At 42.2% G+C, this 16,022-nt stretch overlaps 1 protein-coding gene across 1 annotated transcript; it reads right to left on the reverse strand.

Annotated features, from left to right (window-relative positions):
- Window positions 1-14,740: 14,740 nt before the first annotated feature.
- Window positions 14,741-16,003, reverse strand: LOC118936759 (CD209 antigen-like protein A). The gene is made up of 4 exons (XM_036933954.1): window positions 15,848-16,003; window positions 15,587-15,729; window positions 15,385-15,485; window positions 14,741-15,062 (listed from the first exon to the last, which is right to left on the reverse strand). Exons 1-4 carry the CDS (start codon window positions 15,996-15,998, stop codon window positions 14,921-14,923), a joined length of 537 nt encoding a protein of 178 aa, XP_036789849.1. The 5' UTR covers window positions 15,999-16,003; the 3' UTR covers window positions 14,741-14,920.
- Between the last annotated feature and the right edge of the window lie 19 nt (window positions 16,004-16,022).

Raw genomic sequence — 16,022 nt, forward strand, 5'->3', positions numbered from 1 at the left:
CAGCGCAGGAGACGAGAAAGGCTCTGGCTGCGCTAAACAGGCGGGAGACTCCAGCAGCGCAGGAGAGGAGAAAAGCTCTGGCTGCGCTAAACAGGCGGGAGGCTCCGGCAGCGCTGTAGAGGAGAAAGGCTCTGGCTGCGCTAAAAAGGCGGGAGACTCCAGCAGCGCAGGAGAGGAGAAAAGCTCTGGCTGCGCTAAACAGGCGGGAGGCTCCGGCAGCGCTGTAGAGGAGAAAGGCTCTGGCTGCGCTAAACAGGTGAGGCGCACTGAAGGCCTGGTGCGTGGTGCTGGAACTGGTGGTACTGGATCGAGGACACGCACAGGAAGCCTGGTGCGGGGAGCTGCTTCCGGAGGACTGGAATGTGGAGGTGGCACAGGATGGGCTAGACCGTGAAGGCGTACTGGAGATCTTGAGAGCAGTGTTGGCACAGGACGTGCAAGGCTAGGGATGTGCACAGGAGGCCTGGTGCGTGAGGCTGGCACCGACTTCACCAGCCGACTAACACGCACCTCAGGACGAGTGTGGAGCGCTAACCCAGGTGCCATCAAATCCCCAACACGTTCCGTCGGGCGAATTCCATGCAAAAAGCACCAACACAGCAACTCCCTCATTTCTCTCTCCTCCAATTTCCCCATGAACTCCTTCACAGTCTCTGTTTCGCTCACCTCCAACACCGGCTCTGGTTCTGGTCTCCTCCTTGGCTCCTCACGATAAACAGGGAGAGTTGGCTCAGGTCTGACTCCTGACTCTGCCACACTCTCCCTGAGCCCCCCCCCCCAATACGTTTTTGGGGCTGGTTCTCAGGCTTCCATCCGCTACGCCGTGCTGCCTCCTCATATCTGCGCCTCTCAGCTTTCGCCGCCTCCAGTTCTTCCTTGGGGCGGCGATATTCTCCAGGCTGAGCCCAGGGTCCTTTACCGTCCAGTTCTTCCTCCCATGTCCATTTCTCCAGGTGGTGCAGCCTCTCCCACTGCAGCTGCTGCTGCTCCTGCTGCCTCTGTTGCCTCTCCTGTGGCTCCTGCCTGTTAACACGCTGCTTGGTCCGTTGGTGGTGGGTGATTCTGTAATGGCTTTCATATAGTGAAGGAGAGTCGGACCAAACTGCAGCGTGTCGATTGCGATCCATGTTTATTTAAACAAACGTAAACACGACTAAACACGAACACTACAAAACAATAAACAAAACGAAAACCGAAAACAGCCTATACTTGTGTCAACTAACATCAAACAAGGACATCAAGACACTCAGGACAATCACCCACGACAGAGGGTGGTGAGGTCTGCACAACGCATCACCGGGGGCAAACTACCTGCCCTCCAGGACACCTACACCACCCGATGTCACAGGAAGGCCATAAAGATCATCAAGGACATCAACCACCCGAGCCACTGCCTGTTCACCCCGCTATCATCCAGAAGGTGAGGTCAGTACAGGTGCATCAAAGCTGGGACCGAGAGACTGAAAAACAGCTTCTATCTCAAGGCCATCAGACTGTTAAACAGCCACCACTAACATTGAGTGGCTGCTGCCAACACACTGACACTGACTCAACTCCAGCCACTTTAATAATGGGAATTGATGGGAAATGATGTAAATATATCACTAGCCACTTTAAACAATGCTACCTTATATAATGTTACTTACCCTACATTATTCATCTCATATGCATACGTATATACTGTACTCTATATCATCGACTGTATCCTTATGTAATACATGTATCACTAGCCACTTTAACTATGCCACTTTGTTTACATACTCATCTCATATGTATATACTGTACTCGATACCATCTACTGTATCTTGCCTATGCTGCTCTGTACCATCACTCATTCATATATCCTTATGTACATATTCTTTATCCCCTTACACTGTGTACAAGACAGTAGTTTTGGAATTGTTAGTGAGATTACTTGTTGGTTAGTACTGCATTGTCGGAACTAGAAGCACAAGCATTTCGCTACACTCGCATTAACATCTGCTAACCATGTGTATGTGACAAATAAAATTTGATTTGATTGATTTGACAAACTCAAAGAATATGGCTGCCTAAATATGGTTCCCAATCAGAGACAACGATAAACACCTGCCTCTGATTGAGAACCACTCCAGACAGCCATAGACTTTGCTAGATAACCCCACTAGCTACAATCCCAATACATACACACCAGAACCCCAGGACAAAACACACCACAATACAAAAAACCCGATGCCACACCCTGGCCTGACCCAATACATGAAGAAAAACACAAAATACTTAGACCAGGGCGTGACGCATCCTTTGAAATCTCTACGACACTCATTGATTAGTGATACATTCAACTCCTATATAGTGATTGTAATGGTGGTTTGGTACTGTTGAGTACTGTTGCATCAGGCCTAAATTGTAGCATGTAAGATTTTTGCAATTATGACCATTGTATTTGAACTGGAAATTATTAAATGCACCGCATGCAGAGAGTCTAATGTGCACAAAGTTAAATGTACTAATTTCATATTGACTCTGGTAAAGAGGAAGCTACAATGTCAGCAAGTGAGGACTTTTATTAATATGTTAATACAAAGAAATACAACATGTGTGGGTTTGAGACAGAGAGAGAGAGTGAGACAGAACGAGAGAGAGAATGGAGGAGGAAGTTGTGTGCACTGTAGCCTGCTGTATGTTTTACAGTATGTTGTCATGGTGATGATAAACCACTTTCTCACAAATCCAGTTGAGTCTCAGGTCACATGACATGTCATTCCATGCCTTTAGAATACTCAATATCAGGCTGATGTGGTGGAGACCAGTACCTACAAAGTAAAAAACAGTCAGATATCATGGTTAACACCAGTACCTACAGGGTTAACAGCAGTCAGATATCATGGTTAATAGCAGTACCTACAGGGTTAAAAACAGTCAGATATCATGGTTAATACCAGTACCTACAGGGTTAACAACAGTCAGATATCATGGTTAATACCAGTACCTACAGGGTTAAAAACAGTCAGATATCATGGTTAATACCAGTACCTACAGGGTGAACAACAGTCAGATATCATGGTTAATACCAGTACCTACAGGGTTAAAAACAGTTGGATATCATGGTTAATACCAGTACCTACAGGGTTAACAACAGTTAGATATCATGGTTAATACCAGTACCTACAAGGTTAACAACAGTCAGATATCATGGTTAATACCTCTACCTACAGGGTTAATAACAGTCAGATATCATGGTTAATACCAGTACCTACAGGGTTAAAAACAGTCAGATATCATGGTTAATACCAGTACCTACAGGGTTAATGATGCCAGGAGTTCCTCTGGAGGAACACCCTCCCCCCCATTCAGCTCAAACGGTGGCGCATGGAACGCAAAAATATTCTTAAAAATATTTAACCTCCACACATTAACAAGTCCAATAGCTCAAATGAAAGATAAACACCTTGTTCATCTACCCAGCATGTCAGATTTTTTAAATGTTTTACGGCGAAAACACACCACACATTTATATTAGACCACCACCGAAACAAAGACAAGCGGCAGCCATTTTGTCCCAGAAAATATAAAATTATAAAAGCAGGATTAAAAAATAAATCGCTCACTAACCTTTTGAAAATCTTCATCAGATGACAGTGATAGGACATGTTACACAGTACATTTTTTTTTTTCAATAATATGCCATATATATCCATAAATGTCCATTTACAGTGTACTCATGTTCAGAAATTACTCAAAAATGCCCGCAGGAAACCTAGGTAGCTCGGCAAGATAACGTAAATAGACATCATAAACTTTGGCTAAATATACATGTTCTACATATAGTTAGAAAGATACACTGCTTCTTTATGCAACCGCTGTGTTAGATTTATTTTTAACGTTACAGAAATCGCACACTATTTCATATGCTGAGGCAGCGATCAGTTCCAAGCTACATTTCCACATAATGTTGGAGTCAACAGAAACACAGATTTAAGCATAAATATTCCCTTACCTTCGATGGTCTTCGTTCAGAATGTTCTGGAAGGGTTCATACTTACCCAATACATCGTTTGGTTTCAAGTCTTGCGTCTTTGTATTAGCTACTGCTAATAACATCAGCTGAAATGCACCCAAAACGTCCTCCGGTCCGGATAAGTTGCGCATCAAAACTTCAAAATTACACATTATATGTCGACTAAACAGGTCAAACTAAGTGCAGAAGCAAGCTTTATGATGTTTTAGACGTGCAAAACAAACTTCAATTCAACCGGGCATCGTTTGCTCTTCCCAGGAGTGCTGGAACAAAGGAATGGCTGTGACCAATTCGCGCCCTAACGCACAGGTTTTTTTATCGCGACACTTACTCCAATCACTCCTATAGGGCCAATTCTCGCGCGATTTGAACGATTGAACGCTCCAAAGAAAGAGGACATCTAGTGGAAGAGATGGAAAGTGTCCCCAGATCCATAAGTGGTCGGGAAGGGTGGGGGCATGACGTCAAAGTTGCTCCAACTTTCATGGCCACAAAAACTAGTTTGGAAGAATGCATGCCCTGTGAGTTCTGCTATACTTACAGACATAATTCCAACGGTTTTAGAAGCTTTAGAGTGTTTTCTATCCAATAATAATTATTATATGCATATATTAGCAATTTTTTATATTTTTTTTTTCAGTTTACTAGGGGTACCCAATTTCTCCAAAGGGGGCGTAAATCTGCCATGCCCTCAAAGAGTTAAAAACAGTCAGATATCATGGTTAATACCAGTACCTATAGGGTTAAAACAGTCAGATATCCTGGTTAATACCAGTACCTACAGGGTTAAAAACAGTCAGATATCATGGTTAATACCAGTACCTACAGGGTTAACAACAGTCAGATATCATGGTTAATACCAGTACCTACAGGGTTAAAAACAGTCAGATATCCTGGTTAATACCAGTACCTACAGGGTTAAAAACAGTCAGATATCATGGTTAATACCAGTACCTACAGGGTTAAAAACAGTCAGATATCCTGGTTAATACCAGTACCTACAGGGTTAAAAACAGTCAGATATCATGGTTAATACCAGTACCTACAGGGTTAAAACAGTCAGATGCCATTGTTAATACCAGTACCTACAGGGTTAAAACTGTCAGATATCATGGTTAATACCAGTACCTACAGGGTTAAAACTGTCAGATATCACGGTTAATACCAGTACCTACAGGGTTAACAAACGTCAGATATCATGGTTAATACCAGTACCTACAGGGTTAAACACAGTCAGATATCATGGTTAATACCAGTACCTACAGGGTTAAAAACAGTCAGATATCATGGTTAATACCAGTACCTACAGGGTTAAAAACAGTCAGATATCATGGTTAATACCAGTAACTACAGTCAGATATCATGGTTAATACCAGTACCTACAGGGTTAACAACAGTCAGATATCATGGTTAATACCAGTACCTACAGGGTTAAAAACAGTCAGATATCCTGGTTAATACCAGTACCTACAGGGTTAAAAACAGTCAGATATCATGGTTAATACCAGTACCTACAGGGTTAAAACAGTCAGATGCCATTGTTAATACCAGTACCTACAGGGTTAAAACTGTCAGATATCATGGTTAATACCAGTACCTACAGGGTTAAACACAGTCAGATATCATGGTTAATACCAGTACCTACAGGGTTAAAAACAGTCAGATATCATGGTTAATACCAGTACCTACAGGGTTAAAAACAGTCAGATATCATGGTTAATACCAGTACCTACAGGGTTAAACACAGTCAGATATCATGGTTAATACCAGTACCTACAGGGTTAAAAACAGTCAGATATCATGGTTAATACCAGTACCTACAGGGTTAACAACAGTCAGATATCATGGTTAATACCAGTACCTACAGGGTTAAAAACAGTCAGATATCATGGTTAATACCAGTACCTACAGGGTTAACAACAGTCAGATATCATGGTTAATACCAGTACCTACAGGGTTAAAAACAGTCAGATATCATGGTTAATACCAGTACCTACAGGGTTAAAAACAGTCAGACATAACTTCTTTTTTTTTTTGTGTGTCTGTGAATTTTAGCAATTTTTCTCCCCAATTTCATGGTATCCAATTGTTTTTCGCAGCTACTATCTTGTCTCATCGCTACAACTCCCGTACAGGCTCAGGAGAGACGAAGGTCGAGAGCCATGCGTCCTCCGAAACACAACCCAACCAAGCCGCACCGCGCGCATCTAACCCGGAAGCCAGCTGCAACAATGTGTCAGAGGAAACTGCCAACCTTGGTTAGCGCTCACTGCACTCTCCTTCAGAGCCTGGGCTTGAACCCAGAGTCTCTGATGGCACAGCTGGCACCGCAATCCAGCGCCCTTAACCACTGCGCCACCCGGGAGGCCAGAACATCGCAATTCTAAATAATATACAGACATGTTTCATTTTTATCTTTGTTGCCTGCCATCAATGACAATTACCTCTATAGAAAAAGGTTGAATGTCTTATTGATAGATTAGTTATCATCTCTCACCTTGTGGTCAGTGGGGTGCCGTCCACCCATTTCCAGGTCCCCAGAGTCAGTCAGACCAATCCAGACTGCCTTCTTGAGGTTGAAGAGAAACTCCTGTTGAGAACGATTAATATATATTTATGTTTGATCATTTCTACCCATCTCTTTCTTTCTCATTCTCACCTGTTCCTTATTGCTGTTAATGATCACCAGGTCTGCTCCTCTCTCCAGACAGTCCTCTCTGCTATTCTCCCAGGTTTTCTCAGTCGTCTCAGAGAGGAAGTACCAACTGGATTCACATTTCTGCCAGCCTTCAGGACAGGTTTGTTCTACAAGAATATAACATGAATTTCCTTCAACTTATCACCCTGTATACTTAATGAAAGAATACAGACACACTATACAGTTTGTTGGATGAATGATAATTTGTTACTGTAGGTTTACTCACTGCAATTGGTAAGACTCCCGCTAAGAAAATCTCTCTCTGTAGTTGGTCTCTTTCTTTAGTTAGGTTGTTGTAACTGGTCTGTAGCTGGTCTTTCTCTTTAGTCAGGTTGTTGTAGCTGGTCTGTATTTGGTCTCTCTTTAGTCAGGTTGTTGTAGCTGGCCTTATTTTCTTTTTTATATATATTTTAACCCCTTTTTCTCCCCAATTTCATGCTATCAAATTGGTAGTTAGTCTTGTCTTATCGCTGCAACTTCCGTACGGCCTCGAGAGAGGCAAAGGTTGAGAGCCGTGCTTCCTCCAAAATTACAACCCAACCAAGCCGAACTGCTTCTTGACACAACGCCCACTTAACCCGGAGGCCAGCCGCACCAATATTTGTCTGAGGAAACACCATACACCTGGTGACTGTGTCAGCGTGCACTGTGTCAGCGTGCACTGCGCCCGGCCCGCCACAGGAGTTGCTAGAGCGCGACGGGACAAGGATCTACCGTCCATACTCTCCCCTAACCCGGATGACGCTGGGCCAATTGTGCGCCGCCCCATGGGATTCCCAGTCGGGGGCGGCTGAGACAGAGCCTGGATTCAAACCTAGAATTTAGGTTTCTAGTGTCACAGCTAGCACTGTGATGCAGTGCTTTAGACCACTGTGCCACTCGGGAGGCCGTTGCTGGCCTTTCTGCACATGTGTTGAGGTGCTGGTCTCACCGTCTCTCAGCGTGTCTGAACTGATGTATCCACAATCCTCTCCTCCATCTCACCTCTGTCAAACCTTATTAGTCATATCTCGCTTGGTATAGATGGACTCAACCTCAGTCCTGGGGCCCCCCTGTGTGAACGTTTTAGTTTTTGCCGTAGCACTACACAGCCGATTCAAATAACAGGACCGAGTTTGGGAACCCTGCCTTAAAGTACACAAGACAATTTCACTGGTTCAGGAGAGTATCTCTGCCCACTGTCTGAGTCTGAAGCTGACTGCTTTTGACCCTGTTGTAGGTGGTGGGGGTTATCCACAGAGCACAGGAAGTGTCAAATATCAAAAGAGGTGATGGAACCTGGACAAAAGTAGTGTACTATACAGGGAATATGGTGCCATTTGAGAAGTGCCCTGAATGACATTATTCATATTCTATGTAGGTCTTATGCATTGCATCTGTCCTAAAAACACAGACCACTTTTTGTCCATGAATATATGGTCACCACAAGTACAACAGGACCTCTATACAGAAAAAATGCTTAATTTTAAACGTCAAGAACATTATTTTATTTAATCATAAAACATTTAGAATTAGTTAAAATTAGGAGAAGGTTAGGGTCAAGGTAAGGGTCAGTTTTAGGTTTTGTCTATAATCTGCTTGTCAATGGGATATTGGTCAGAAAAGTCCCTCATGTTGGGTATAATACCTTCTTTATTAAGTGTTTGTCTCCCCCTACTGGCTGTTTTCTAAAAGCTCAGTTTCTTCCTTCTACTACTGTTACCTTGACCCATAGAGATATATAGAGGACATCTTTGTATCAAGCTCCAGTTGAAATGTCATTCTCAGTTGTCTGACGAGAGATGTAAATAAGTGTGTATAGTGTAATTGTATATCAGAGACCATAAGTCTCAGAGGTGTAAACCTAATAATTAACTGTGAAAGTTAATCATGTTTTATGTATGTGTTCATTTAGAAGTAATTTCCAAGTTTATATCATGTTGAACAGTGTGGAATTGTTGTTCAAAATTCATTAGGGGGGACTGAAGGGTTCTACATTTGAAATATAAAAAATCCTTGTTCATGGTACTGAGGGAGAGATTGGAATGCAGAACGTTTACATTCCATCAGAACGTGTTATTGTTTGACATCAGGTATCCTATGGAAAGGAGAAGGTCCACAGTCTGGTTTCAGTTACTGGGTTGTAATTTGAAATCCTTGCTACAACAGACGTTAATGGCTATCTGTAGGAGGAATGTTTATGGTGAGGTCGATGGAGGTTGAATATGAACCAGGGGCTTGGAATGTTACTAAGGAAAAGACAATCACATGGTTGCAGTCACAGATAAGGGTGGAGAGCTGTGGATTAGTGAGGAATGGAGGATGAGGTCAGCTCAGGTCACAGTAAGGGAGAAGGAACAGTTTATTAGCCAAATCACTTTTAACTTCCTGCTTTGCAATAAAGATGTAATGTTTAGAGGTAAGGAGGAGACTCCACCTAAACTGAGGTATACATGCGTGTGCTGTTGGGAACATGTATTTGTCTGTTCAGCTGTCTCACCCATTGGGTGAATAAACTTGGTTTGAGCTTTTCCTAGTTGCCTGTTAATGTTTACTCTGTTTATTTAGTACCTAACAATTCAATAACCTGGTCATTGATGTGGTCATCCATCTCAACTAACGGTATGATTACCTTTCTAACTGACTACTAATGGTAATATCTACTGTATGATTACCTTTCTAACTGACTCCTAATGGTAATATCGACTGTATGATTCTAACTGTACTGACAAGTAGCTATGTTGGTCTAATGGGCCAGGTACCTGGTACTCCACCAGGCTCTCTGATATCTGTCTTTGGTCCAAAACAGTTGATAGAATGTATTCAGTGTCCAATCACCTTCAAGCAGGAAGTTATACTTTGCAAGGTTATACTGTTTGTGGCATCGTTCATATGGAAGTCATGTGATGGCTTGCACTCGATGGCCATAAAGTCATCAGTGTGAAGAGATATTGAGAAGTGTGTGTGGGAAATGTGAGTATTAATTATTTTCCTGATTCATAAGCATATAAATCTCTCTCTCTCTCTCTCTCTCTCTCTCTCTCTCTCTCTCTCTCTCTCTCTCTCTCTCTCTCTCTCTCTCTCTCTCTCTCTCTCTCTCTCTCTCTCTCACACACCTGCTCCTCTCTGCTGTTTATGATCACCAGGTCTGCTCCTCTCTCCAGACAGTCCTGTCAGCTGTAAGCCCAGGTTTTCTTCTCAGTAGACAGGAAGTAACATCTGAATCCCAACAGCCTCCATCCTTCAGGACACCTCAACACGGTCCTCATCGTTGGGGCTGCAATGTCCCTCTCTTCCACCAGTGTTCTAGTACCTACGTACAACACACACGCATTGTCCACCATATTGGTTTTTAAATGTTCTCCTCTGGATTGTGTTCAAATAATATCTCCTTTCTCCGAAAGTGTTTGTTTGTCCAGTAATTCCAACAAATCTAAAAGCATTGGGTTGGTGTAGGTATGGGCACTAGAGTGAATTCCCATGTACCAGTCATTTCCATTCAAATCCATGAAGGGAAGTGAACAGGTGCACACACCTGGAGAATTTGGAGATTATTGTGACAAGTTTCCTTCAGGACAGGTTTTCCTGATTTTCAGACAACTGTTTAGCTCTGTTGGAGAAATCTTCTTTATGTCACACAACAAATTCTAATGCGATATTTAACTGGTACACTACACCTCAATGAACTAGTTTGAAGAATGTGGTGGAAACTCCATCCAGCCATGTTTGCACCAATCCAATGCACACTTCTGGAGAAGGGTAGAGAATCAGAATTCAGCCAGTGTCTAAGTGTACACCACAAGTGCACACATCAGGAGAAAGATGGTTAGAGTAGATGAATGGAGTCCTAGTTACTCAGTAACATCTCTCTTCCTGTTGAGGGGGACGTGCATGTTGTTGTTAACCATGCAGGTTTTCACAGCAACAGGAAGTACACAGTGGCCAGTTTAATAGGACTATATGAACATATAAATAACTTTCAGCAATTAGTATACATCCTAAAATACACCTTAGGAGCCTCCATCATTTCAGAACATTTAACCTGGAACACATGTCATGTATAAGTTTCCACACATAAATCATTTTAATGTTTCAAAACCTTTCCCTTGTGGAGGAAGACACCATCGTTTGGAAGACAACATGTCTTCTATTTTTTTTGTATAGTATTAGTAATCTGTTTGTTAGTTTATTTTACTCAGTTGAGTTTGGAAGACTTGTGTTTGGGGCATTGGACATCGACCAACCTCATTATCTTAAGGTAAAACGTGTATGTGGCAAGTGGAGGGATAAAAACCATTGGTTTAAACTTCCATGTGTGTGTCTCTATGACTACAGTGTACTTACCAGTGTTCTGAGAGTTGTTTATCTATGCTCCTGTCCACAGTGTCCTGTCCACATTAGCATTAATCTCCTCAGACTGCTCTATATAAAGGCTCATTCTAATTGCTCCCTTAAAATATACTTTGGTACTTTATGTATCTGCACACAGTACAACAGACAGTATATTATGTTGTATATCCTGTTAAACAGCTGTTTTAGTTTAACAGTCTGTTGGGTCTGAGAACGTACAGTGTTATAGATTTAGGGAGGACTTCACACCTTAACCAGTGGTTTGAGCAGACAGCAACCTCCAGGAAGAGACACAACAGCAGATTGACACCATGATGAGTGTGTGGATATGTAGCAGGCAGGTCCACTGGTGCTTGGTGTTGCTATTGGTAAACAACACGTTGTACCTTGTACTGTGAAGGTTGTGAGTCATTTTCACCTTTCCTTAGCATTTGTGTTAGTGTGTGTGTGTTTCCTCTTAGAACTGTTCTGCCCTCTGTGTCCATGTAACACTGTTTTAAGTGTCCAATCACATTAAATCAGGAATCTTGTAGACCTTGTGAAAGAACATTTTTCCTTTATTTATTAATCTGTGACTTTGTTATTCTTAATACTAAAGTGATAAACATAGGTTAAACATAGGAGGCCTACTCAATCACTTTTTATAGCTACTGTTTACAGGCCTCCTGGGCCATATACAGCGTTCCTCACTGAGTTCCTTGAATTCCTATCCTATTCCTAATTCCAAATTTTTTGTGACTTTAATATTCACATGGAAAAGTCCACAGACCCACTCCGGAGTCATCATCGAATCAGTGGGTTTTGTCCATCATGTTTCCAGAGCTACTCACTGCCACAGTCATACATACTCTGGACCTAGTTTTGTCCCGTGGAATACATTTTGTGGATCTTAAAGTTTTTCCTCATAATCCTGGACTATCGGACCACCATTTTATTACGTTTGCAATCGCAACAAATGATCTGCTCAGACCCCAACCAAGGATCATCAAAAGCTGTGCTATAAATTCTCGGACATCCCAAAGATTCCTAGATGCCCTTCCAGACTCCCTTCGCCTACCAAAGGACGTAAGAGTACAACAATCTGTTAATCACCTAACTGAGGAACTCAGTTTAACCTTGCGCAATACCCTAGATGCAGTCGCAACGCTAAAAACGAAAAACATTTGTCATAAGAAACTAGCTCCCTGGTATACAGAAAATACCCAAGCTCTGAAGCAAGCTTCCAGAAAACTGGAACATAAATGGCTCTACACCAAACTGGAAGTCTTTCCGAATAACTTTGAAAGACAGTACCATGCAGTATCGAAGAGTCCTTACTGCTGCTCGATCATCCTATTTTTCCAACTTAATTGAGGAAAATAAGAACAATCCAACATTGATTTTTGATACTGTCGCAAAACTAACTAAAAAGCAGCATTCCCCAAGAGAGGATGGCTTTCACTTCAGCAGTGATAAATTCACATACTTCTTTGTGGAAGAGATCATGATCATGAGAAAGCAAATTACGGACTCCTCTTTAAATCTGCGTATTCCTCCAAAGCTCAGTTGTCCTGAGTCTGCACAACTCTGCCTGGACCTAGGATCAAGGGAGACACTCAAGTGTTTTAGTACTATATCTCTTGACACATTGATGAAAATAATATAATAAATCATAATCATGGCCTCCAAACCTTCAAGCTGCATATTGGACCCTATTTGACCAAAACTACTGAAAGAGCTGCTTTCTGTGCTTGGCCCTCCTATGTTGAACATAATAAATGGCTCTCTATCCACCAGATGTGTATTAAACTCACCTCGCCTTCTTGAAGACAAACATTGTATACGAAACGCTGAAGCTGAAGAGACTGCACTTGTGAAGGTGGTAAATTACCTTTTAATGGCGTCAGACCGAGGCTCTGCATCTGTCCTCGTGCAACTAGACCTTAGTGCTGCTTTTGATATCATCGATCACCACATTCTTTTGGAGAGATTGGAAACCCAAATTGGTCTACCCGGACAAGTTCTGGCCTGGTTTAGATCTTTCTGTCGGAAAGATATCAGTTTGTCTCTGTGGATGGTTTGTCCTCTGACAAATCAACTGTACATTTCGGTGTTCCTCAAGGCTCCGTTTTAGGACCACTTTTGTTTTCACTATATATTTCAACTCTTGGTGATGTCATTCGGAAACATGATGTTGTAATAATGCCTGTGTGTAGCTGGTGTTGAGGAGTCAGGCGCAGGACAGCAGATATGAGTAATAAACGTAATTTACTCAAGTACACAAATACACAATAATACTAGCCCGCAATAACAGACTGTATTACAAATAAACAATCACTCACAAACAAACATGGGGGAACAGAGGGTTAAAAAATTAACAAGTAATTGGGGGATTGAAAGCAGGTGTGTAAGACAAAGACAAAACAAATGGAAAATTAAAAGTAGATCGGCGATGGCTAGAAGGCCGGTGAAAAAGGAGGGGGACGGAAGTCGTGACAGAGTCGTGACAGATGTTAACTTTCACTGCTAAGCAGATGACACACAGCTGTACATTTCTATGAAACATGGTGAAGCCCCAAAATTGCCCTCCCTGGAAGCCTGTGTTTCAGACATAAGGAAGTGGATGGCGGCAAATGTTTTACTTTTAAACTAAGACAAAACAGAGATGCTTCTTCTAGGTCCCAAGAAACAAAGAGATCTTCTGTTGGATCTGACAATTAATCTTGATGGTTGTACAGTCGTCTCAAATAAAACTGGGAAGGACCTCGGCATTACTCTGGACCCTGATCTCTCTTTTGACGAACAAATTAAGACTGTTTCAAGGATAGCTTTTTTCCATCTACGTAATATTGCCAAAAAAACTGTGATATTCTCTCTATACTGGCTTCATGTTAAGGCTAGGGATGATTTCAAGGTTTTACTGCTAACCTACAAAGCATTACATGGGCTTGCTCTGGAGGCAGGGCTTTCTGGAGGCAGGGCTTTCTCCTATAGAGCTCAATTTGTATGGAATGGTCTGCCTATCCATGTGAGAGATGCAGACCTGTAGGTCTTTATTGAAGACTCATCTCTTCAGTAGGTCCTATGATTGAGTGTAGTCTGGCCCAGGGGTGTGAAGGTGAAAGGAAAGGCACTGGAGCAATGAACCGCCCTTGCTGTCTCTGCCTGGCCGGTTCCCCTCTCTCCACTGGGATTCTCTGCCTCAAACCCTATTACAGGGGCTGAGTCACTGGCTTACTGGTGCTCTTCGATGCCATCCCCAGGAGGGGTGCGTCACTTGAGTGGGTTGAGTCACTGACGTGATATTCCTGTCCGGGTTGGCGCCCCTCCTTGGGTTGTGCCTTGGGGGAGATCTTTGTGGGCTATACTCGGCTGTCACGACTTCTGCCGAAATCGATGCCTCTCCTTGTTTGGGCAGTGCTCGGCAGTCGACGTCACCGGTCTTCTAGCCATCATTGATCCATTTTTCATTTTCCATTGTTTTTTTCTTGTCTTCTTACACACCTGGTTCCAATCCCATTCATTATCCGGTTGTGTATTTAAGCCTCTGTTTCCCCTCATGTCCTTGTCAGATTGTTTGTTTGTTCATGATCTTGTAGTTTTATGTGGCGTGCTGGTATTTTGGGGGGGGTGCATGCTATCAGATAATAGCTTCTCATGCTTTCGCCGAAAAGCATTTTACAAATCTGACTTGGTGGCTAGATTCACAACGAGTGTAGCTTTAATTCAGTACCTTGCATGTGTGTTTTAATGAAAGTTTGAGTTTTATCGAAAACTATAGTTGGCGTTCTGAAATTTCCGCCCGTTGGTGTTCCTGCACTGGGATTAAATTCCGCATCAAAGTACTGTATTCAACCATCAACATAACAATAACAGAGCGAGAGACAGAGACTGTTTGTTACTGTGGGTTATTGTTACACCACTTTCTCACAGATCCAGTTATGATTTGTGCCACATTTGTCATCATTCCATGTCTTTACAGGGTCATCTTGTCCATAGTATATCTCAGCACAGTCCTCTTGCCCTCTATCATCAGGCTGTCCTTTCCCCCAGTACCTAAACAACACAGAGACAGTCAGACATTGTGGTACAAACATACTCCTCAATTATAGACATAGTCCTATGTTTTAACAGTTTAAAGACACATTCTGAAAGATGACCATACCATTATACAGAATGGGCCATTTCCAATTATATTTATTTATTATATAATGGAATTTTAATCGAAAAATATGACTTGATTATTGTGATACATCTATAGTTCTCATTGAATAACATCCATGAATAGAAACATACATTCTGATGAACATGATTAGATGCAATTTATCATTGTTGTTTTGTATCCCAATATCATCTGGTAAAATGGTAAATCTCTCACCCTGTGGTCAGTGGGGTGCCGTCCACCCACTTCCAGGTCCCCTCAGTAACAGAGTCACTTAGACCAATCCAGGCTCTCAGGTGGAGGTTGAAGACAAATGTCTGTTGTTGAGAAAGATAGCACATTTTAAGATATTTATAAAATACTGCACACATATTAGTGTACTGAGGAAAATTATATTTGCTCCGACTTTCTCTCTCACCTGTTCCTCTCTGCTGTTTATGATCACCAGGTCTGCTCCTCTCTCCAGACAGTCCTGTCTGCTCTCCTCCCAGGTTTTCTTCTCAGTAGACAGGAAGTAGAACTTGTAGTCAAAGTATCTCCATCCCTCCTGACAATGCTGCTCTGTTGAAGAGAAAATGTGAAAACATTGTGAAACTTAGCCAGTATCTTTAAACTCATAAACCCATTGATGTATTATTACTGTTGATCTACTAATAATTTATCATAGTTTATATCTCACCTATCACAAAAAGCTTTGCCTGAATATGACCTTTCTCTTCAGTCAGGTTGTTGTATCTGGTCTGTAGCTGGTCTCTCTCTGCAGTTGCGTTGATTTTATAAAGGGAGAAACTCTGAAACAAGTTGTTCCTTTTATCTTCAGAATCGTTCATGACTCTGTTATCTACAAAGTATAA

This window comes from Oncorhynchus mykiss, chromosome 10 (assembly GCF_013265735.2).
Source record: "Oncorhynchus mykiss isolate Arlee chromosome 10, USDA_OmykA_1.1, whole genome shotgun sequence".
NCBI classification, from domain to species: domain Eukaryota; kingdom Metazoa; phylum Chordata; class Actinopteri; order Salmoniformes; family Salmonidae; genus Oncorhynchus; species Oncorhynchus mykiss.